Genomic DNA, 23,943 nt, shown 5'->3' on the forward strand with positions numbered 1-23,943 from the left:
TAGTGATATATCCATCACTATGTCATCAAACATTTGTCTAGTTCCATAAAATGAACAACACCAAGAGTGAACTGTAATGTAAACTATGGACTTTGGATGATAATGATGTGTCAGTGTAAGTTCAGCAGTTGTGAAAAATAATCACTCTGGTGAAGGATATCGATGATGGGGGAGGCTTTGCATTTGTAAGGGCTGGGGGTACTGGGACATCTCTGTACCTTCTCCCTGAATTTTGCTGTGAACCTTTAACTGCTTTAAACAAATAAAATCTTAATTAAAAAAATTTTTTTTTCTAAAAGCCTGTATGGCGGTTAATGCAGCGGCTTAGTTCACTTTACTGCTTATTTTTTTTTTGTAATTCCATTTAGTTAACACACAGTGTAATGTCAGTTTCAGGTGTGGAATTTAGTGATACATACAATACTCAGTGCTCATCACAAGTGTCCTCTCTCATACCCATCACCCATCTAACCCATTCCCCACTCACCTCCCTCCAGCATCCCTCAGTTTGTTCTCTATCGTTAAGAGTCTTTTTCCTAGTTTGCCTCTCTCTTTTTTTCCCCTCTATGTTCATCTGTTTTGTATCTTAAATTCCACTTACGAGTGAAATCATATGGTATTTATCTTTTTCTGACTTCTTTCACTTCGCATACTACTCACCAGCTCTGTGCACATCATTGCAAATGTCAAGATTTCATTCTTTTCTATGGCTAAGTAATATTCCATTGTGTGTATACATACAGATCTTTATCCAGGTATCAGTCGATGGACATTTGGGCTCTTTTCCATAATTTGACTATTGTTGCCAGTGCTGCTATAAACATCAAGGTGCATTTATATATCCCTTCAATACCTTTGTATCCTTTGGGTAAATACCTTAGTTTTACTGCTGGTTTAAATGACAATTTCAGGAAGTGAAATTTATTGCTTTCTTTCCCTTTAAGTTTTCACTTATTTTGTTATGAAAATCCTATTTTCTTTCTCCCTGTTATGTATTCATTCAGGAAACAGAGCTTGAACAAAACTGGGCCAGGCCCATGAAGGTCTTTGTCACCCTTTGATGCCTCCTGATACCAGAAGAAAAGTTGTCACTTGGATTCATCAGTAGATAATATTTTATTGAAATAAGAATTGGATGCATTGGAGGAAAGCATTTTTAGCTGTGTAGATTAATAGTTTTTTTTTTTTCCATTTATTTATTTTTGAGAGACAGAGCACAAGTGGGGGAGGGGCAGAGAGACAAGGAGACACAGAATCCGAAGCAGGCTCCAGGCTCTGAGCTGTCACAGCACAGAGCCTGACATGGGGCTCGAACTCACAAGCTGTGAGATCATGACCTGAGCTGAAGTTGGATGCTCAGCCGACTGAGCCACCCAGGCTCCCCAATAGTCTTAATGCTACCCCAGTTATTTCTTACTCTGCAATAGCAGGACTTGTGGGGTAGGAGGAAGTTCATACTCTAAAGCCATCTGGTGATGAATCAGCGAGCCGATTGCCAGAAGCATAAGGATAGACTGCCCTTAACATGTGTTTTAGCTCCAATAATTACATACACTGATGATCATTTATAGAATAGCTTTTCAGTCATCTGAGTTAAACTGCTCTTTGCCATGGGTTATGTTCTGTGTTATTTCATAGTTCTGTTGTAGTGTTATTACATATCCAGTACAGTGTGGTCTGTCTCACAGAATTCCAGTAATTAATAGCACTCGGATTCCTGCCATTAGTCCTCAGTTTTAAGTGACTGGAAGCAACATGTTTCAATATAAATAAACAAAAGCAGTAAAATATCTGGAAGGTTGAAACTTAGAAGTGTAGTTGAAGCTGTGTGTTCTGAACATCTGCAGTTTTTTTTTTAAATTTAAACCTTAAATATTAGATTTTTAGTACATTTGTTTCTGAAATGAGCTAGAATCTAACAGGAGAGTCCGTTTTTAAAGCCAGTAATAGCTATCAGGATCATGGAAACCAGACTGTGATTCTGACCTCCAAAGATCAGGGCTTTAAGCTTTTGTCCAGTTGCTGCTGGAAAGAAACCTGTGTGACAAGGAGATGAAGAGTATGCAGGAGGCACCTGAAGGCAGGGGCGGAAACTACGGTTTCATGACTTTGATTGTACTAATGTTACATTAGTACTAACTAATGTTAAATGATTAATTTCTCACCTTCTGTCCCTGGACATCTCCATGTTACCACCTCAAGAAGATTTGCCACAGCTTCAGAACTACTCATTCACTCATTAAAAATAGCTTGTCAGGGGCGCCTGGGTGGCTCAGTCGCTTAACCATCTGACTTCAGCTCAGATCATGATCTCGTGGTCCGTGGTTTCGAGCCCTACGTCGGGCTCTGTGCTGACAGCTCGGAGCCTGGAGCCTGCTTCAGATTCTGTGTCCCTCTCTCTCTCCGCCCCACCCCTGCTTGTGCTCTGTCTCTCTCTCTCTCTCTCTTTCAGAAATGAATAAACATTAAAAAAAATTTTTTTTTAAATAGCTTGTCAGACACTCTAACTAGAGGTGAAACAGTGGGCCGGGCTCTGGGGATACAGAGGTAAAGAAACATGACTGTAGTTCAGCTCTGCACTGACTTGGAAGAATACCACGCCCAGTGTCACCATCCCCGTCCAGGGTAATGACAACCTCCTGTTTGCTCAAGCATTACTTTAGACTTACCTCTCTCGTGGTATCTACTAACCAGCATTCCCCGGGGACTGAGTTCCTTGTGGAATGCTACCGTTTTTGTTTTGTCTTTGTGCAACCTAAATACCCAAAGTGCCCGGATTTCGTATGTTTCTCAATAAATATTTACTGAAGGAACTGGTGATGGAAAAAGGTAGATTTTTCTTGTTTTCAAGAGATAATCTACTAGAGACATTATCATATCATAGTACAGTATCATTAATGCTATAAATTATAGTTTAAATAACAGCATAAGAGATGTTTGAAAAGTATTGTAGGGCTACAGAGGAAAGAATGGCTTACTCTGCTATGGGAATAGACTTACAGAAAGGCATCTACTTTGTACATTGTCACACACTGAGATTTCTTGAATGCTACAATTAAGCACAGAAGATAGAGACTAATGTAACTTTGTATCATGTCTAGTTTGCATTTCTAAGGCTCTAGGCTTTGATAATTGTTACAGTGTTCGTGAGGATTGCTGGTAAGGGTGATGGAAGAGATTTGAGTTGCGTTTTCATTTTGTTAATCATTTTAAATGAAGCAGATTGTATCTATTTTTCATTAATAGGCTTTCTTTTTAAAAAAAATTTTTTAACGTTTATTTATTTTTGAGACAGAGAGAGACAGAGCATGAACGGGGGAGGGGCAGAGAGAGAGGGAGACACAGAACCGGAAGCAGGCTCTCGGCCCAGAGCCCGACGCAGGGCTCGAACTCAGGGACCGTGAGATCGTGACCTGAGCTGAAGTCGGACGCTTAACTGACTGAGCCACCCAGGCACCCCTCATTAATAGGCTTTCATGTTTATAATTCTTAAGTGAAATTTCCTGGAATTTTTACTGCTTGTAATTAAATCTCTTACGTGTTTCTCATATCCAGAATATACATACATATTTAGTGTTTTGTTGATTTTTCATAATTATGTATAAAACTCCTCGGACCCTGAATTTGTTTAGCTTTTTAATCTAAACCTAAGCCATACCTATCTATGTTAATTATATGTTTCATGGTTAATGGGTCAGCATACACCATATGGTCTAATCCCTGAAACATTACTAGTAGCTTTAGGGGCCAGTCTTGTAGGCTTTTATATTTCTCATTAAGTTAAATTCTTGTATTATACTAGGTAGCAAATAGTACTGCTAAAAAAATAGTAGGCAAAAAGAAATAGAAAACTAAACAAATAACCCTTCACTAGGTCTCCAATTTAAAAACAGAGTAATCAAAGCAGAGAGAGGGCTTGAGTGGATTTTTTTCCAATTACATTTTTTTTAATTGTGGTAAAACATACATAATGTAAAATATATCATTTTTTAGGTGCACCATTCAGTGACATTAATTGCACAATGTGTATTATGTATAAAATGTGTATTATGTATGTGCATTCACAATGTGTAACTGATACCACTATTTCTAGAACATTTTCATCACCATACTAAACAAAAACTCTCTGCCTGTTAAACAGTAACTCTCTTTCTTCCCAGCCATTCTCCTTTCTGTCCGAATGAATTTGTCCGTTTTAGGTACCTCATAAAAGTGGATCATACAATATTTGCCCTTTTGGGTCTGGCTTATTTCACGTAGCATAATGTGTTCAGAGTTCTTTCATGTTGTAACATGTGTTAGAATTTCATTTCTTTTTATGATGCAATAATCATTGAATGTACAGATCATATTTCGTTTACTCATTGCTGGTGGACACTTAGGTTGTTTACATTTGTTACCTACTGTGAATAATGCTGCAGTGAACACTGGTGTGCAAGTATCTGTTACTCCATACTTTTTAGTTGTTTTGAGAACTAAACACCCAGGAGTGGAACTGCTGGATGTTCAGCTTTTTGAAAAACCACAGCAGCTACACCTTGTTACAGCCCCACCAGCAGTGCACAAGTGTTCAAGTTTCTCCATGCCCTCGTCAACACTTGTTATTTTCATTTTTTATAATAATGGATCACACACATTCTAATGAGCGTGAAGTGGTATGTTATTGTGGTTTTGATCTGCGTTTCTCATGTTAGTAGTCTGGATATTAATCCCTTATCAGATAAATAATTTGCATACATTTTCTTCCCTTCTTTTCACTGTTTTGATAGGGTCCTTTGATACACAAAAGCTTTGAATTGTTATAACGTTTGATTTATCTCTTTTTTTCTTTCGTTGCCTGTGATCTGGTGTCATCTTTAAGATACCATTACCAAATGCAAGGGTTGTGCAAATTTCCTCCCTTTTTTTTTTTTCTTGTTAGAATTTTGTATAGGTTTAGATCTGTGATCCATTTTGAGTTAATTTCACAGATGGTTAGGTAAGTAGCCAACCTCATTCTTTTGCATGTGAATATCTAGTTTTCCCAGCACTGTTTGTTGCAAAGACTGCCTTCCCCAGTAACATATTCATGTTCATTGGTAGTAAGTAGAAGTGCATTTGACTGGATTTAGATCCTGCAACTTTTCTGTTTCATTTCTTGCCGTAAACGGTTGTTGGACCTTTTTTTGGAGGGGGGTAATAATCTTAAGTTTTTTACATATAAAATCATGTCATCTTTGGATAAAGATGATTTCACTTCTTCCATTCCAATTTTGATGCCTTTAATTTCTCTTCATACCTAATTACTATGGCTAGGATTTCCAGTACCATATTAAATAGAAATGATGAAAGCACTCATTCTTGTCTTGTTTCCAAATTTTTTTTTTTTTTTTTTTTTTTTTTTGAGAGAGACAGAGGCAGAGCATGAGCAGGGGAGGGGCAGAGAGAGAGGGAGACACAGAATCCGAAGCAGGCTCCAGGCTCCGAGCTGTCAGCACAGAGCCTGACGCAGGGCTTGAACTCATCAGCTGTGAGATAATGACCTGAGCTGAAGTCAGATGCTCAACTGACTGAGCCACCCAGGTGCCCCTTGTTTCCAGTTTTAGGGGTGCAGGTTTCAGTTGTTCATTATTGAGTCTGATGTTAGCCCTGGGATTTTCATATTTGGCCTTTATCATGAGCCTTTTTTTCCCTAGTTTGAGTGTTTTTTTTTTTTTTTTAATCAGAAAAGTTTTGAATTTTGTCAAATGCTTCTTTGTGCATCAATTGAGATGATCATGTGAGGTTTTTTTCCCTATCCTACTAATATGGTCTATCACATTGATGCGTTTTCCTATGTTGAGCCATCCTTTTAATTCAGGAACAACTTCCACATTGCTGTGGTGTGTAGTCCTTTTAACATGATACTGAATTGAGTTTGGTAGTATTTTGTTAAAGAGTATTGTATCAATATAAGATAGTGGTCTGTAATTCTCTCGTAATTTTTATATTTATCTTTGGTATCAGGTAATGCTGATTTCATAGAATGAATTAGGACATCTTCCCTCCTTTTCAGTGTTTTGGAAGAGTTTGAAAAGGATTGGTGTTAATTCCATTTTAAATGTTAGGTAGAATTCACCAGTGAAGACATCTGGTCCTTGACTGTTTTTTGTTGGAATGTTTTAATTACTGATTCATTCTCCTTACAATAAATCTATTCCATTTTTCTGTGTCTTCATGACTCAATCTGGTTTGGTGGTATGTTTCCAAGAATTTGTCCATTTTGTTCAGGTTATCCAGGTTTTTTTTAGCTTACAGTGCTTTATAATATTCTCTTACAGCCCTTTTTTGTTTCTCTAAAGTCAGTAATGTCACCATTTTTACTTCTCATTTTAGTGATTTGAGTCTTCTCTCTAGCCAGACTTTTCATTTGTTGCTCTTTCAAAGAAACAGCTTTTGTTCTTACTGACTTTTCTGTTGTTCTTTATACTATTATTTATCTTTATTTTTTATTATTTTCTTCCTTCAGCTAGCTTGTGTTTAGTTTGCTCTTTTCTCATTCCTTAAGGTATTAAGAATAACAGGTTATTGGGGCGCCTGGGTGGCTCAGTCTTGGTTAAGCGGCCGACTTCGGCTCAGGTCATGATCTTGCGGTCCGTGAGTTCGAGCCCCGCGTCGGGCTCTGTGCTGACAGCTCGGAGCCTGGAGCCTGTTTCAGATTCTGTGTCTCCCTCTCTCTGACCCTCCCCCATTCATGCTCTGTCTCTCTCTGTCTCAAAAATAAATAAACATTAAAAAAAAATTAAAAAAAAAAAGAATAACAGGTTATTAACAGTTTAACAGGTTATTAGTTGGAGATATTTCTTTTTTAATGTATGCATTCACAGCTGCAAATTTCCCTCTTAGCACTGCTTTTGCTCTGTCTAGTAAGTTTTAGTATGTTGTGTTGTCTTTTTTTTTTTTTAATTTTCTTATGTTTATTATTTTTGAGGAGGAAAGAGACAGAGTGTGAGGTGGGGAGGGCCAGAGAGAGAGGGACACACAGAATGTGAAGTAGGCTCCAGGCTCTGAGCTGTCATCACTGAGCCTGATGCAGGCCTCAGGGCTCGAACTCACGAACCACGAGATCATGACCTGAGCCGAAGTCAGACGCTTAACTGACCGAGCCACCCAGGAACTCCTGTTGTGTTCTTGTCTTTACTTGTCTCAGTGTGTTTTTCCATTCTCTCATGATTACTCCTTTTACCAGTTGTTTAAGAGTGTGTTGTTTAATTTCTACCTATTGAGAATATTCCTGTTTTCCTTCTGTTACTGATTTTAATTTCCTTCCATTGTGATTGGAAAAGTTGTTTTGCAAGATTTCATTCTTTTAAAATATGCTTAAGTTTTGCTTTAGGCCTAACATAATGGGCTCTCCTGGAGAGTGTGCTTTGTGCGCTTGAAAGGGATGTGATTCTGCTGTGAAGAATTGAGCATTGCATGTATGTCTGTTAGGTCAAGTTGGTTGATGGTCTTGTCAAGTCTTCTATTTATTGAGCTTCTATCTACTTGTTTTTGTTTTATTGATGAAAGTGGGGTATTGAAGTTTCTGACTATTATTGTTCAGCTGTCTATTTTTTTTCTTTTAATTCTGTTTATTTTTGCTTCATATCTTTTGGAGGTCTGTTGTTAAGTGCATATATGTTTACATTTATATGTCTTGCTTTATTTAAGTTCTTGTAATTATGTAATGTCCTCCTTTGTCTCTTGTAATCTTTTTTGTTTTAAAGTGTATTTTTTTTCTGATGCTAATATAGCCACTTACACGTTTGGGAGGGGATTACGAATTGCATGGAATATCTTTTTTCATCCATTTAAACTTTTTGTGTCCTCGTATGTACAGAACCTTTCGTGGACATTATATAGACAGATCCTGTTATTTAGCTGATCTGTCTTTTTCTTCCTTTTAATAGGAGAATTTAATACATTTACTTTTTTTTTTTTTTTTTTTTTTTTAAGTAGACTTCATGACCAGCATGGAGCCCAGTGTGGGGCTTGAACTCATGACCCTGAGATAAACACCTGAGCTGAAATAAAGAGTTGGACACTCAACCAACTGAGCCACCCACACACCCCAGAACATTTACATTTTATGTGATTTCTGAAGGATTTACCTCGTCACTTACCTGATTATTTTTTATATTCTCTATATTTTGTATTCTCTATTTTTGTTTCTCAATTTCACCACCCTGCCTGCTTTTTGTATTTAGTTGATTTTTTGCTAACATGCCATTTTGATTCCCTTCTTTCCTTTCCTATATGTTTATTTACTTATTTTCTTAGTGGTTACCTTGAGGATTACAAACAGTACCTTAAATTTGTAATAACCTAATCTCAATGATACCACCTTAATCTCAAGAGTATACCACACTTTGCTTCTATACATCTCCATCTCTCCCCTTTTATTTTATAATTGTAACAGATTAAATTTTTATATATTCTATTCCTATTGACATAGCTTTATAATTATTGTTTTATGTATCTGTTAAATCATATTGGAAAAAGAGAAAAGTTACAAATCATATCAAAAGTATGGTCATCCTGGATTTATACTTATTTGTGTAGTTATTTTACCTGTGTTACGGCTGATTTTTCTTAGGGTTGCTAGTTACTGTCTAATGTCTTTTTGTTTTAGCCTGTAAGTCTCTCTTTTGCATTTTTTGTAGGCCAGTCTACTAGTAATGAACTCCATCAGCTTTTTTTTTTAACTGGAAATATCTTAATTGTGATTTCATTCTTAAAAGATAGTTTTACCAGATGCAGAATTCTTTGTTGACGGTCTTTTCCCTCCAGACTTTACAAATAACGCCATCCCACTGCTTTCTCGCCTCCACGGCTTATGAGAAATCAGCTCTTAATCTTATTAGGGATTCATTGTACATGACAAGTGTCTTTTTTTTGATGTTTTCAAAATTGTCTTTTTCTTTCAGTTTTGACAGTTTGAGTATAACTGAGTGTGGACCTGTGTGAGTTTATCCTGCTTGGAGTTTGTTGAGCTTCTTGGATGTGTAGATCTATATCTTTCCTCGGGCTTAGGAAGTTTTTTGCCCCTATTTCTTCCCCTTTTTTGGGACTCCTTTTCTGGGACTCCTGTAATGTATATGTTGGTATATTTGATGATACCCTACAGATCCTTCAGGCTCTGTTTATGTTATTACTTCATTTTTTCCTTTCTAATTCTCACAAATTGTCTTATCTTCAGATTTGCTGATCATATTTCTTCTTTCTGCTCAAATCTGTCAAACTTCTCTAGTGATTTTTTTCATTTTCTGTCATTTGTCTGTTATGCTCTTGGTTTTCTCATAGGTCATTTTAAGATTTCCCTTAGTTCTTTGTTATTTTATACATTTGAGACTGTTGATTTAATATCTTTGACTAATAATTAGAACATCCGGGCTTCTCAGGGGCGGTTTCTGTCCATTTTTAACCCCCGGCAAGTGAGCTTTCCTGTTGCTGCTCTATATGTATAATTTGAAAACTGAACTGGACAGTTGAAGTATTATATTGTGGTAAATGTGGCAATTTAATTATCACACTCCTTTGAGATTGCTGAATCTTTCTTGTTGAGGGCTGAAGCCAACTGTTACTTTTCCAAACTTTTGTGTATTCCTTGTTGTGTGTGGTCACTAAAGTTATGTTCTGTCATCTCTGTGGTCATCCAGTGACCTGATAAGGATTTCCTGAAATACCTGACTCCCAAAAGGGGAAAGAAAACGAAGCAACATGCACACACTGGCTATTTCCTTGAAAGATGCTTCAGCTCATAAGAGTTGAAGCAGCAGTGATGGTCAGCACAAAGGCTAAGTGATAAAAAGCAGCAATCAGCAGCCAGAGCGCACAATCCAGTGTTTGGATGACAAAGTCTTTATTATGTATCCTGGTTCCGGTGAGCCACACCAGAAATGCAAGAGGCTGTCCACAGGTGACTTCTTGCAGCTTTTGGAATGGGAAATGGGATGGCACCTGCTACCATGCGAAATACTGAAGTTTAGCAGCCTCTTCAAGCTAGACATCAGAGCCCCAAAAGAGTTACTTCAGATGGTTCTTAGGAGTTCAATAGTTGTTTAGGTGGAGGAATGGATTCGTGGAGCTTCCTATTCCTCCATTTTTTGTGGTATTCCTAAGTAGCTTTTATAGAATTTCTTACCAAGGTAGAAGTGCTATGCTTAACCAAGGAGACGAATACATAGAAACTGCAGATTGAACAGTGAAACCACCTAAACCATTTCGTTTAGTTCCTACAAGATCAGCAGGGTGTTTACTGTTTACATTGTGTTTATTGGGGAATATTGCAGGATTCTTCTATTGGAATCTGAACTGTTCCAGAGAGGAAAATAGTAAACTAATGATGTTGGCTCCCCACCCCCCTCCAAAAAGTGAGATTGCATTTTCTTCCATTGTACGATTTTCCAGTTGTTGGGGTCTTTGTTACAATAAGCTAAGAGCTTTACCTATAATTTTTAGTTCTGTAATATATAGCAGCCTTATGTCTCATTATACAAATAAATATTATCAAGAAAAGAGTAAATTGGGAATAAAGAGACAACTAAAACAAAAACCTCATTGGTATATTAATTCAAAAACTATTCAAGTGAGTGCATTAGACTGTGAATGTACTTACTAAAAGATACTGTATTTTAGTGAATTATACTCAGTGTGCATTATACTCATTGGTGAAACAAGTCAGCCCACATTTCTCAGTGACTTCAAACAACAATCATTTTTATTTTTTGCTCACGTACTGTTGTTCAGCTGGAGATTGGATGATATATGAGCGCCTGACTTCAAGTTGTACATGAGGCCCATGTCTGTTCCACATGTTTCTCATTCATTTTGAACCAATAGGCCAGCCAGGGCATGTTGGTTTTTTAGTGATTGCAGAGATTCAGGAGGGCAAGCCAACTGACCAAGCACATTTGAGCCTCTACTTGCCTCAGATCTACTAACCATCCTATTGGCCCAAACAAGTCATGAGTCAGAACCCAGAATTATGCTGTGGGAAATTATACCCACCTCTCATTGGAAGAGTTGCAGTCACAGGACAAAGGTTATAGTTTGTGGTAGAATTTGTGTAAGAGGGCCTGGGGCTCCAGTCTTCAAAACAGTCAGTGATTGGGGCGCCTGGATGGTTCAGTCAGTTCAGTTAAGCATCCAACTTTGGCTCAGGTCATGATCTCCTACCTTATGAGCTCAAGACCCATGTCAGGCTCTGCTGACAGCTCGGATCCTGGAGCCTGCTTCGGAATCTGTGTCTCCCACTCTCTCTGCCCTTCCCCTGCTGTGCTCTGTCCTCCTCTCTCTCACACAAAAATAAACAAACATAAAAACTTTTTTTAAAAAAGTCAGCAATCCTGTATACTATTCAGACTTTTGATCCCAATGAAAACTATTCATGCTTTGAGAAAGTGTTGTAAGAATTTTAATCATTGATCTATTAAATTTACTTATCTAAAATTGAAATATGTATGAAATAAAGACTATAGCATTTTTAATTTTATGGGTAAGCCATAAGCCACATTATGTTGTCCTAATTTTTATTCTAAAATATTCCTTTAAGGGAATACTTTTAGGATGTTGACATAGAATATACTCCATAAATGTGGATTGGTTGGTTGATATTGTTCCAGTCATAAGTTATGACTTTAGGGTATTATTTGGCAGAAAAGATTAAGAGGAGAGGGAGAAAAGGAAATGAACATTACTTGAGTGCCTCTCATATGCCAAGTGTTATCAGATACTATTTCTGTGTCTCATTTTCTCTTTAGATATTGTCACTTTGGTTTTTTTCCTTTGTCTGAAGTTCAGAAACGTTTGTTGTTACTTTTTTTTTTTTGTCATTTTGGGTTTTTTTTTTTTTTTTTTTTTGAGTCACCTAGAAAACATGAGGGACTAGGGTTTTAACTCAAAAAGTCTACTCCATCAATGAAACAGAGTAGAGAACCCAGAAATGGACCCACAAACGTATGGCCAACTAATCTTTGACAAAGCAGGAAAGAATATCCAATGGAATAAAGACAGTCTCTTCAGCAAGTGGTGCTGGGAAAATTGGACAGCGACATGCAGAAGAATGAACCTGGACCACTTTCTTACACCATACACAAAAATAAACTCAAAATGGATGAAAGACCTCAATGTAAGACAGGAAGCCATCAAAATCCTCAAGGAGAAAGCAGACAAAAACCTCTTTGATCTTGCCTGCAGCAACTTCTTACTCAACACGTCTCCAGAGGCAAGGGAAACAAAAGCAAAAATGAACTACTGGGACCTCATCAAAATAAAAAGCTTCTGCACAGCGAAGGAAACAATCAGCAAAACTAAAAGGCAACCAATGGAATTGGAGAAGATATTTGCAAATGACGTATCAGATAAAGGGTTAGTATCCAAAATCTATAAAGAACTTATCAAACTCAACACCCAAAAAACAAATAATCCAGTGAAGAAATGGGCGAAAGACATGAATAGACACTTGTCCAAGGAGGATATTGAGGTGGCCAACCAACACATGAAATAATGCTCCACAGCACTCATCATCAGGGAAATACAAATCAAAACAACAATGAGATACCACCTTACACCTGTCAGAATAGCTAACATTAACAATTCAGACAACGAGAGATGTTGGCGAGGATGCGGAGAAAGAGGAGCTCTTTTGCATTGTTGGTGGCAATGCAAGCTGGTGCAGCCACTCTGGAAAACGGTATGGAGGTTCCTCAAAAAACTAAAAAATACAACTACCCTAAGACCCAGCAATTGCACTACTAGGTATTTATCCAAGGGATACAGGTGTGCTGTTTCGAAGGGACACATGCACCCACATGTTTATAGCAGCACTATCAACAATAGCCAATGTATGGAAAGAGCCCAGATGTCCATCAATGGATGAATGGATAAAGAAAATGTGGTATATATACAATGGAGTATTACTCGGCAATCAAAAAGAATGAAATCTTGCCATTTGCAACTACGTGGATGGAACTGGAGGGTATTCTGCTAAGTGAAATTAGTCAGAGAAAGACAAAAATCATATGACTTCACATATGAGGACTTTAAGAGACAAAAACAGATGAACGTAAGGAAAGGGAAACAAAAATAATATAAAAACAGGGAGGGGGACAAAACAGAAGAGACATAAATATGGAGAACAACTGAGGGCTGCTGGAGGGGTTGTGGGAGAGAGAATGGGCTAAATGGGTAAAGGGCATTAAGGAATCTACTCCTGAAATCATTGTTTCGCTATATGCTAACTAATTTGGATGCAAATTAAAAAAAAAAAAAAAAAAGTCTACTCCAAAACACATGTTTTTTTGGCTCATCCAGAAACTCTACAGAGAAATGTAACTGCTGTCACATCTGGTCAAGACCTTGAACATATTATCAAACCCAAAGTCTTCTTTCCCCCTCCCTTTTGAGGAATCTGAGCTGAAACCTATTTCTTGGTCATTGAGGAAGCTCTCAACCAGGTTTCAGTTTTATCCATGTGTTAAGTGTCAGTATTACTCTGTGAGTAGTAAAAGATCATTGGAATTGAAGGGCCACTGAGAAAGCTGTGTTATTGAAGGAGAGAGCCCTGTGTAAAAATTGAAAGGCCCAGTAGCTCTTTGTAATATCTCATTCCCACCCATTGTTGAGAAGCTAGAAGACTCGAGGCCATTGCGCCACTGCCAATGGATAAATACCCCTCATCTTGAGGATTATGTTTATTTTTGTTTTTCAGAAAGTGTGTATTCTTTTAGGTACCTTTCAAGTGTCATTGAAAGTCAAAACAAAATATATTAAAAGCCATTATTTTTATATTATTTTATGTAGTTATGTACAGTTGATCCTTGGACAACGCACAGACTAGGAGTGCCAACCCCTGCACAGCCAAGTCCATGTATAACTTTTTTTTTTTTTTAGAGCTTCTTTATTTATTTTGAGAGAGAGAGTGGGGGAGGGGCAGAGAGAGAGGGATAGAGAAAGAATCCCCAGAGGGCTCCACGCTGTTAGCACAGAGCCCTACCTGAGGCTGCAACTCACAAACCTTGAGATCATAACCTGAGCTGAAATCAAGAGTTGGATGCTTAACCGACTGAGCCGTCCAGGCACCCCAGAAGTCCATTTACAACTTTTAACTCCCTCCAAATGTAGCTATTAATAGCCTATTGTTGACCAGAAGCCTTATCAATAAGATAAATTATTAATATATATATTTTCATGTCACAGGTATCATATATTGTATTCTTACAATCAAGCTAGAGGGGTGCCTGGCTGGTTCAGTTGGTAGAACATGTGACTGTTGATCTCAGAGTTGTGAGGTTGAGTCTCATGTTGGGTGTACAGATTACTTAAAAAAAAAGCTAGATAAAATAATATTAAGAAAATCATAAGGAAGAGAAAATATGCTTACAGTACTGTATTTATCAAAAAATTCACATATGAGTGGATCCATTCAGTTCAATCTCATGGTTTTCAAGGGTCAACTGTAATTATTGTTGTATATTGTATTGTATCCTACAATACAATACATGTATTATGTATTTGTATATGATGTAATTGTGTTTGATATTATCTAAATACCTAAAACAGTGTTTTTGTAGCATATGAATAATGCTTATGTAAAACTTTGATTTTGAAAGTGTTATATTGTTCCCGTTGCCCATGTTTGGCTCTGGTGTGTGTGCCACTTATATGCTGTATTTAGATTGGAGGGGTTTTCTTGGGTAAATTTTTTTTGATTCTCTGTTGACTTGGCCAGGAAGTACATATGCAGTGCTAAATGCCTGTTTGTCAGAGAGTGGATGGATGAAAAACCAACCACATCTCCAACATGGAGTTAAGTGGATGGAAGATTAAAAATCCACATAAATTGACCATATCAAGGGATAAGCTGAAAGTGGAGTAAGGCTTGATTCTTTCAGCTTTACAGAAGGCTCTTTGCCTGTTTTGGTGAAACCCATTGTTTCGTGTATATGTTGATAAATTTATAATATATGGGATGTTTACCTTCACATGAAGTTTTACATTTTATAGGATTTTGTTTTAATGTATAGATATATTTCTTATTGCAGAATGTTTCATTTCACTGTAGTTTGCTTCTAATTAAATTGTAACAATATGCCATTTCATGGAAAAAATATTTGCAAGTAGTAGTTTCATAAGAAAAAACTGTTGAGGGGCGCCTGGGTGGCTCAGTCGGTTAAGCGTCCGACTTCGGCTCAGGTCACGATCTCGCGGTCCTTGAGTTCGAGCCCCGAGTCGGGCTCTGGGCTGATGGCTCAGAGCCTGGAGCCTGCTTCCAGTTCTGTGTCTCCCTCTCTCTCTGCCCCTCCCCCGTTCATGCTCTGTCTCTCTCTGTTTCAAAAATAAATAAACGTTAAAAAAAAAAAATTTAAAAAAAAAGAAAAAACTGTTGAGTAGATACTATTATTATCACTGTTTTACAGAAGAGGAAACTAAGGGACATGAGATGAATAACTTGCCCAAGGTCAAGTGTTGGAACCAAGAGTCAGATTCTTGATCTGTTAGTCTGACTCCAAGATTTAGGTTCTAAATGACATCACCATGTTCTCTAGGATAGTAGTTCTCAAAGCTCAATCCACAGGCCTCTGGGAGTTCCTGAAACCATTTCAAAGGTCATGAGGTCAAAGCTATTTTAAAAATAATATCAAACATAATTGGCCTTTTATATTGTATTGACATTTGAGTTGCTAGTATAAAAAGAGTGGTGGGTAAAGCTGCTGGCTTCTAGCAGAGATCTAGGTATTAGCACCAAATTATACTAACAGTAATTTACCGCCATGCACGTGCAGTTAAGGGAGGAGAAAAAACCAGTTTCACTTAAGAATGCCTTTGATAGGGGCACCTGGGTGGCTCAGTCAGTTAAGCAGCTGACTTCAGCTCAGGTCATGATCTCATGGTCTGTGAGTTCGAGCCCTGTTTCCGGCTCTGTGCTGACAGCTCGGAGCCTGGAGGCTGCTTCAGATTCTGTGTCTCCCTTTCTCTCTGCCCCTCCCCTGCTTGCACTCTGTCTCTCTCTGTCTCTCAAAAATAATAAACACTAAAGGGGCACCTGGGTGGCTCAGTCGGTTAAGCGGCCGACTTCGGCTCAGGTCACGATCTCGCACTCTGTGAGTTCGAGCCCCGCGTCAGGCTCTGTGCTGACAGCTCAGAGCCTGGAGCCTGTTTCAGATTCTGTGTCTCCCTCTCTCTCTGACCCTCCCCCGTTCATGCTCTGTCTCTCCCTGTCTCAAAAATAAATAAACGTTAAAAAAAAATTAAAAAAAAAATAAAAAATAAAAAAATAATAAACACTAAAAAAAATTTTTTTTAAATGTCCTTGATCAAGTGGTAAAAATGGAAGTCACATCTTTTTAATATTCTGTAGAAGTAATTGGAAGCACATGTAAAACACTTATATTGAATTCCAAAGTACCATGGTTGTCTCAAGGAAAAGCATTTGTGCCGTTGTTTGAGTTGTGAACTGCACTACAGGCTTGTTTCATGGACCACCTTGTTACTTGAAACAACGACTGACAGATTAATGGTTTTGTACACTTGAGTGTTTGGCAAACAAAGTAAGCCTGTCACCTCCAAAGAAAAGAATTGGTAGTAGTTTTTTGCCAATAAGATTTGAGCTTTCAAGAGAAAATTAGAATTTTAGAAACCTTGGTTCTGCCACCATGAGCCTCACAGGTACCCAGTACTTGACTTTTCTGAGAAGGTGAGATGGGTGATAAAGTTAGCAGATGTGATGTTTTAATAATAAAGTGAACATGTTAACCTTTGGGAGACTGTGTAACTCAGGGACAGTGTTCCCAAGATCCCTTCAGAGCTGAAGATGGGTATTTACATAACACACTATAAAAGTGTTAAGATTTCATATTACAAATAAATTTCAAGAAACTACCATTATTGAAGTTTTGATATTAATATCAAAATTAACACTACAGTTATTTGAGAAGACTATTAAATTACATTTCCCTTTTCTAACTATCTGAATGAAGTCAGGCCTTTAAATATTTCAAGTTCAACAGTGTGCTGACAACAGATTGAATGCAGAGCAAATGCAAAAATCTATTATGCTAGACATTAAAAAGATTTTTTTAATGAAAAAGATTTTTCATTAAAATGTTAATTTATTATAAATGAATTAATAAATTTTAGTTGCTCAGGTTTCATTGTTTTTATATGGTAAATATTAATATATATAATCCACATAAACAAAATGCTCTTTGGGTTTTTGTTTGTTTTTTTTTTTTTTTAAGAGAACAAAAGCCTAAGAATTGGTGCTGTAGAAAAATGTACTAAGAAAGTGAAGTACATGTGAGGAGAGAAATTGAAATTGCATCTTTCTGAAAGTTCTTTTGGTGGTTACACTTAGTTGACTAAGAGCAATTTCTTTAGTTTTTATTGTTCTTAATTAGATCTCAGATGTATTCAAATTAACTTAGTCTTTCTTTCTCAAGTCATAAGTTAGACATTTAAGTGTATAATGCTCCTAGTGTTTACTAAGGTTAACGTGATAATAAGGTGATCATTTACTTGAGGATTAGACCTTTATTATAAGCTGTGCTCAGAGCCTTTCAGGAGTATGATAAATGTTTATTACTTGACTACTTAATTGCATAATGTCTTTCTTTTAAAAAAATTTATTTTAATGTTTGTTTAATTTTGAGAGAGAAAGTGCGCACGTGCAGGCATGCATGAGTGGGGGAGGGGCAGAGAGCAAGGGAGACACCGAATCCGAAGCAGGCTCTGGGCTGGGCTCCGAGAGCCCAATGGAGCGTTCGAACCCACAAACCCGTGATTGAGCTCAGACACTCAACCGACTGAGCCACCCAGGCACCCTTTGTCTGTCTTCTTAATTGAACTCTTCACGGAGTCTGTGGACTTAAATTACTAACGAGAATTTGGTAGATGTGCCATGTCTGAGGGCCTCTGGATGGTCTGTTTACTTACAGTAGGAGCAGATGAAGAACCAAGTTCTATTCTTAGGCCTGCTTGAAGGGTTTGGTGAATCGATACCAAAGCTAAATATCTGAATGTATGTTTTTCTTGAATATCTCTGCAGGATGACGTAGCTTTGCCGAAGACTTAGAAGCTAAGCAGAAAATGAGCTTAACATCCTGGTTTTTGGTGAGCAGTGGAGGCACTCGCCACAGGCTGCCACGAGAAATGATTTTTGTTGGAAGAGATGACTGTGAGCTCATGTTGCAGGTAATTGCATCAAACTTTTGTGCCTCCGCTCAAAACCCGGGACTGGTATAAAATGTGTCCACTCAGAACCTGGGACTGTGTATAAAATGTGTCCACTCAGAACCTGGGACTGGTATAAAATGTTTTTCTGTTCCATTGGAAAACAACACTATATGGGTTTGAACTTTCTGACCCTTCCTCTTTTAGCTCCACCTATCAGTTTAATTCATTTTTTCCCTCTTGAATCCTCTAAAAATAAGTTGTAAGTCTTGGGGAATGTATTTTCAAAAGTGAGAGCTCAGAGTAGAGTTTATTCTTAAGTAAGAAGTTTCACATTATATACTTCAAAAATAAGACTTGTAAATAATTCATAAAATTAGCATAGCATGAAGTAAAACTGAATTTTAATCACAGATGTTTCAACAACACTGAAAGTAGTTTCTCTGTTTCTTTTAGAGATGTTCACTGAGATACCTTTCAGTAGTTTGAGCATAATTAAAGATTGTTAGTATTTACTGCATTATGTATAAAGGAGTTACTTTTAAAACATACTTTGAAGATATCTTTGAGTAAAGTAATTAGCAAAAGAATTGATCTCCAGAGTTTTGAGAATTTGGTTATTTTAATAAGTCCTGGTACTTTTTTTTTTTTTAAACATTTATTTATTTTTGAGAGACAGAGAGAGACAGAGCACAAGTAGGGGAGGGGCAGAGAGAGGGAGACACAGAATCTGGAGCAGCCTGAACTGTCAACACAGAGCCCGACACAGGGCTCAAATCCACAAACTGCAAGATTATGACCTGAGCTGAAGTCGGACGCTTAACCGACTGAGCCACCCAGGCACCCCAATAAGTCCTGGTACTTTTGAATAAAGTCTTATCCTCTTATTCTTCCTCCTTTTTTTTTTTTTTTTTTTTTTTTTTTTTTTTTTGTTAAAAGCCTTAAGCAAATACTTAGAATAGAAATGTTTATTCTGTTAGCCCATTGGTTCTTAACTGGGGCAATCCTGTCTTCCCCTGCCCAAAGGACATTTGACAATATCTAGAGACATTTTGATTGTTACAAGTGATGGGAGGTTGGAGGTGGTTGCTATTGACATTTAGTAGGTAGAGACCAAGAAGCCAAGTGTGCTGCTAAGCATCCTACAATGTACAGCATACTTTCCCCACTCCCCCCACCCCAACACACACTGCAAGGAAGTATGTGGCCCCGAATGTCTGCAGTGCTGAGATTGAGAAACCCTGCATTTTCCCTAGAAAAATCAAACTTGCATGTGTTTGTATACATGTTTATTTTAAAATTAGGGAACTTACTTTATAGTTTGAAGCAATAAAAGTAAAGCCACCATACAGCTATGTTACTTTGGTATATAAATGCAGTATGTAAGTATAGCATATGAGTAAGTTGCATATTCATATCAAACAAACTCACTGCGAGAAATAGAATAATACAGAGATCTGCTTCTCAGTGAGATGGAGTGTTGAGAGTGGCAACTGAGAAAAAGGCAGTGGTGATTCTGTTTGGATAAAGGCCTCCTGGAACTGGGCCATATCTTAGGTTCAGATAGGGGGAGCTCATTTATCAGAGAATGGAAGTGGTGCCTTCTATGTGGCATCTCTATCAACCAGCCAAGAAATGTGGGAATGGTTGTTCCGGAGCTTCCTACATTGAGATAAGGAATATGAAGAGTCGTGACTGACAAGGTCATAGTTTTCCTGGACTATGTATAACAAATGGAAGTTGTCTGACAGTAAGTGAGGTGGGCAGAGAAAGCTGTGAGTCCAAGGAGACCAAGGTGGGTTCCAGTTCACAGGACACAGTATCAGAGTGGAAAGAGTTACACAGAGAAGGAACTTTGCAGAGGTAATCCCTGAGTATGAGGTTGAGTACTGATCACATACAAGTGAGGAAACTAACCAAAGGCAGTGGGGAAAAAACACTCAAAAGGATTAGAGTTAACAGTGTGGGACACTAATAGGGTCAGGAATGGTGCCTGTCTTAACAGCCAGACTGGAAAACCTTATGAGTCACACACAGGGCATTGATCTCTACCCCCTCAGTAGTGGGGAGTCGTTTACCATAGACTGAGTTCTAGCCTCATCTAAATCTTAAAAACAGTACCCAAAAGGGTCACACTCTTTTCAAGTAATTTAACTGTGTCCCATAACAAAGTTCAAGAATATGTATAGGAACACAGAAATATTTAACACCCTCAAAAGGCAAAATCTATGGTGTCTGGCATGCAATAAAAAATCACAGTCTTGTAAAGAAGCAGGGAAGTGTGGCCCATTATAAAGACTGATGATAGAAGATGTTTTGTTTCTGAAGAGTTTGGCTAAGATTTGCAAAGTCTGGCAAAATAAAAAAAAAGTAGTAAAACGGTAAAATCTTGAAGAAGATTTCAAAACTTATTATAAAGCTAGCGTCACTGGCTTTTATAAAGGTAGACATATAGACAAGTGGAATAGAATAGAGAGTCCAGAAATAAACCCCTATGTATCTGTAGCTGTTGTGGTTTGAGTTGTGTCCCCTCAAAAAGGTATATTAAAGTCCTAAACTTCCATACCTATGAATGTGACCTTATTTGGAAATAGAGTCTTTGGGGATATAACCAAGTTAAGATAAAGTCATTAGGGTAGACTCTAATCCAGTATGACCTCGTATCCTTATAAGGAAAGGAAAAGACAGACACAAAAGGAAAATAGCTATGTAAAGATAGAAACAGAGATTAGAGTTATGCTACCAGAATCCAAGGAACACCTGAGTCTACCAGAAGCTGGAAGAGGCAAGGAAAAATAAGATCCTCCCCTAGAAGTGTTAGAAGAAGTATGGCCCTACCAACACCTTGACTTTAGACTTTTATTTATTTATTTATTTTTAATTTTTTAAATGTTTATTTTTGAGATGAGAGAGCGAGCAAGTGGGGAAGGGGCAGAGAGGGGGACAGAGGATCTGAAGGAGGCTCTGTGCTGACAGCAGAGAGCTCAGTGCAGGGCTCAATCTCACAAACCGTGAGATCATGACCTGAGCCAAGGTCGGATGCTTAACCAGCTGAACCACCCAGGCACCCCTGATTTTAGACTTTTAGAGTCCAGGCTATGAGAGAATTAACTTGTGTTGTTTTAAGCCACCTAGGCACCTAGTTTGTTATGGTACTCCTAGGACACCATTACGATGGCAATTGAGTTTTTAGAAGGCTGTTAAGTTTATTCAGTGGAGCTAAGAATGACTATGGCAGAGGAAGCTTGGGACAGCTGGATTTCCACATACAAAAGAATGAAGTTGGACCCTTGCTGCATACCACATGTAAAAATTAACTCAAAATGGATCAATGACCTAAATATAAGAGATAAAGCCATAAAACTCACAGAAGAAAACATAGGGATACGTCATCATGACCTTGAATATGGCAGTGGAATCTTAGGTATGACACCATAGCACCAGCAACAAAAGAAAAAGGTAAATTAGGCTTCATTAAAATTAAAAACTTGTGTATATAAGGATATTGCCAAGAGAGTGAAAAGACAACTGGCAGAATGGGAGAAAATATTTGCAAAACTATATATCTTATAAAGATTTAATATCCGGAGTATATGAAGAATTCTTACAACTCAACAACAGAAAGCAGCCAACTTAAAAAATGAGTGAAAGACTTTACTGGTCATTTCTTAGAAGAAGATACAATAATGCTCAATAAACACGTGAAAAGAAGATGCTCGACATCGTTCATCATTAAGAAATGCAGATCAGAACCTCAGTGAGTTACCACTTCACATCTGTTAAGCTGGCTATAATTTTGTTACAAGAGGAAAATGGGCACCTCGGGCGGCTCAGTCTGTTGAGCGTCCAGCTCTTGATTTCAGTTCAGGTCATGATCTCACGGTTTGTGGGTTCAAGCCCTGCATCAGGCTCTGAGCTGGGGGTGGATCTTGCATAAGATTCTCTTTCCCCCCCTCTCTCTTTGCCCTTCCCCCCACTGTCTGTCTGTCTCTCTCTGTCTCCTCAAAATAAATAAATTTTTTAAAAAAAGGAAAATGTTGGTGAAGATGCAGAGAAATTGAAATTCTTATATGTCGCTGGTGGGAATGTAAAATGGTGTCAGTGCTGCAGAAAATAGTGCTTCCTCAAAAAGCTGAACATAAAATTTCCATGTGACCAGCAGTTCCACTTTTATATATATACCCACGGTAATTGAAAGCAAGGTCTCTGGGCTCCTGGGTGGCTCAGTTGGTTAAGTGTCCAACTCTTGATTTCAGCTCAGGTCATGACCTTATGGGTCCTGAGATCGAGCCCAGTGTTCAGGCTCCATGCTGAATGTGGCACCTGCTTGGGATTCTTTCTCTCCCACGGTCTCTGCCCCTCCTTCTCTCATGCAAGCGTGCGCTCTCTAGAAATAAGCTTTTTTTTTTTAAAGCAAGGTTTCAAACAGATACTTGTATGAATTATACGTACATTATTTACAGTAGCGAAAAGGTGAAAACAACCCAAGTGTCCAGGCACAAATGAATGGATGAAATGCAGTGTATACATCCACTGGATTATTCATCTGTAACAAGGAATGAAGTTCTCATATATGCTGTAACAAACATAAATGAACCTTGAAAATCTTATGCTAAGTGAAATAAGCCAGACACAAAGGGCAAACACTACATGATCATTTCTTTGAAAATAGCTAGAATAGGCAAATTTACAGACATAGGATGAGTTAGAAGCTACCAGTGGCTGGGGGAAAGAAGGTTAGGGAGTTCTTAGGAGTTTCTGTTTGAGGTGATAAAAATTTTTTGGAAATAGATAGTGGTGCATAACATTGTGAATTTAATTAATGCCACTGAATTGTACACTTACAAATGGTTAAGATGGCAAATATTATGCTTTATATATATATAAATTTATATATATATATATCACCATAATGAAAAAAGGAAATCGATGGTAATAGAATTTTAAAATATCTTTGTATTGATACATTTGATTCATACTGCCTTTATAACAGAAATTTAAAACAAAAATCAGTATTATTTTAATGAGTAGAACCAATATCACAGTATTATAAAGTCAAAAATTTAAAGAACATTTTTATTTAAATTTATAAATGTGATATGGACATCTATCCTATTTGTGACTGTTTTTGTTTATGCTTTATTTTTTAAATAGAATGTAAAAGAGATGAGAGATCTCCATGATCAGGCAGGGCAAAGAAACAGTTTTGAACCGTTCCTCAGTCTCCACCCCTAAAGATAACTTCTGGCCTTTATCTGATAGTAGCACACTGGTTTTAGCGCTGTTCTCGACTCTGTGTATTCTCTGAAAGAGATCCAGGAAGAGATTGGCATGCTGGTCATTTGCTAGTCTGAATCAATGCTACATATTAATAGTCCTCTTCCTAGCACTGAAAGACATACGTGGAAGTAAGAACAAATATTTGCAAATTGTATTTAGTTTTTAACTGATTTAATGTTAATTTAATCTTTCCTAGTATAGGAGTAAAATGATACTTAAAATCTTTTATGTCATTTCTGAAAAATGGACTATAGTGGTAGAAAAGTGAAGAATTTTGCATTTATACATGCAAAATATATTTGTTTTAAAAGATTAGTGCTGTAGAATTGATGAAATTATGTTTTCCTTTTAAAGGCCTGACATAGCTTAAATGGTTCTGCATTGGTTAGGTCAGTCAGTGTGGTAATTAAAATTGTTAGTAGTGCAAATAGCTAATATTTGATTGCTTTTTAATGAATAAATAAGAGTTCTTTAAAAATTTGGTCGACCTAA

The 23,943-nt window shown here is 37.5% G+C and overlaps 1 protein-coding gene across 10 annotated transcripts in view; it reads left to right on the forward strand.

Annotated features, from left to right (window-relative positions):
* The window catches only part of CEP170 (centrosomal protein 170), a 125,744-nt gene that overhangs the window by 16,283 nt on the left and 85,518 nt on the right, over positions 1 to 23,943 (forward strand). For all 10 annotated transcript variants that reach the window (XM_081791851.1, XM_081791853.1, XM_081791850.1 and 7 more), the window contains exon 2: positions 18,047 to 18,192. In XM_081791851.1, the coding sequence (XP_081647977.1) occupies positions 18,088 to 18,192 (105 nt within the window). In that variant the 5' untranslated portion in view covers positions 18,047 to 18,087. The remainder of the gene's footprint in view (positions 1 to 18,046; positions 18,193 to 23,943) is intronic.

Source organism: Panthera onca, chromosome F1, assembly GCF_046562875.1.
Source record: "Panthera onca isolate mPanOnc1 chromosome F1, mPanOnc1 haplotype 2, whole genome shotgun sequence".
Classification (NCBI taxonomy): domain Eukaryota; kingdom Metazoa; phylum Chordata; class Mammalia; order Carnivora; family Felidae; genus Panthera; species Panthera onca.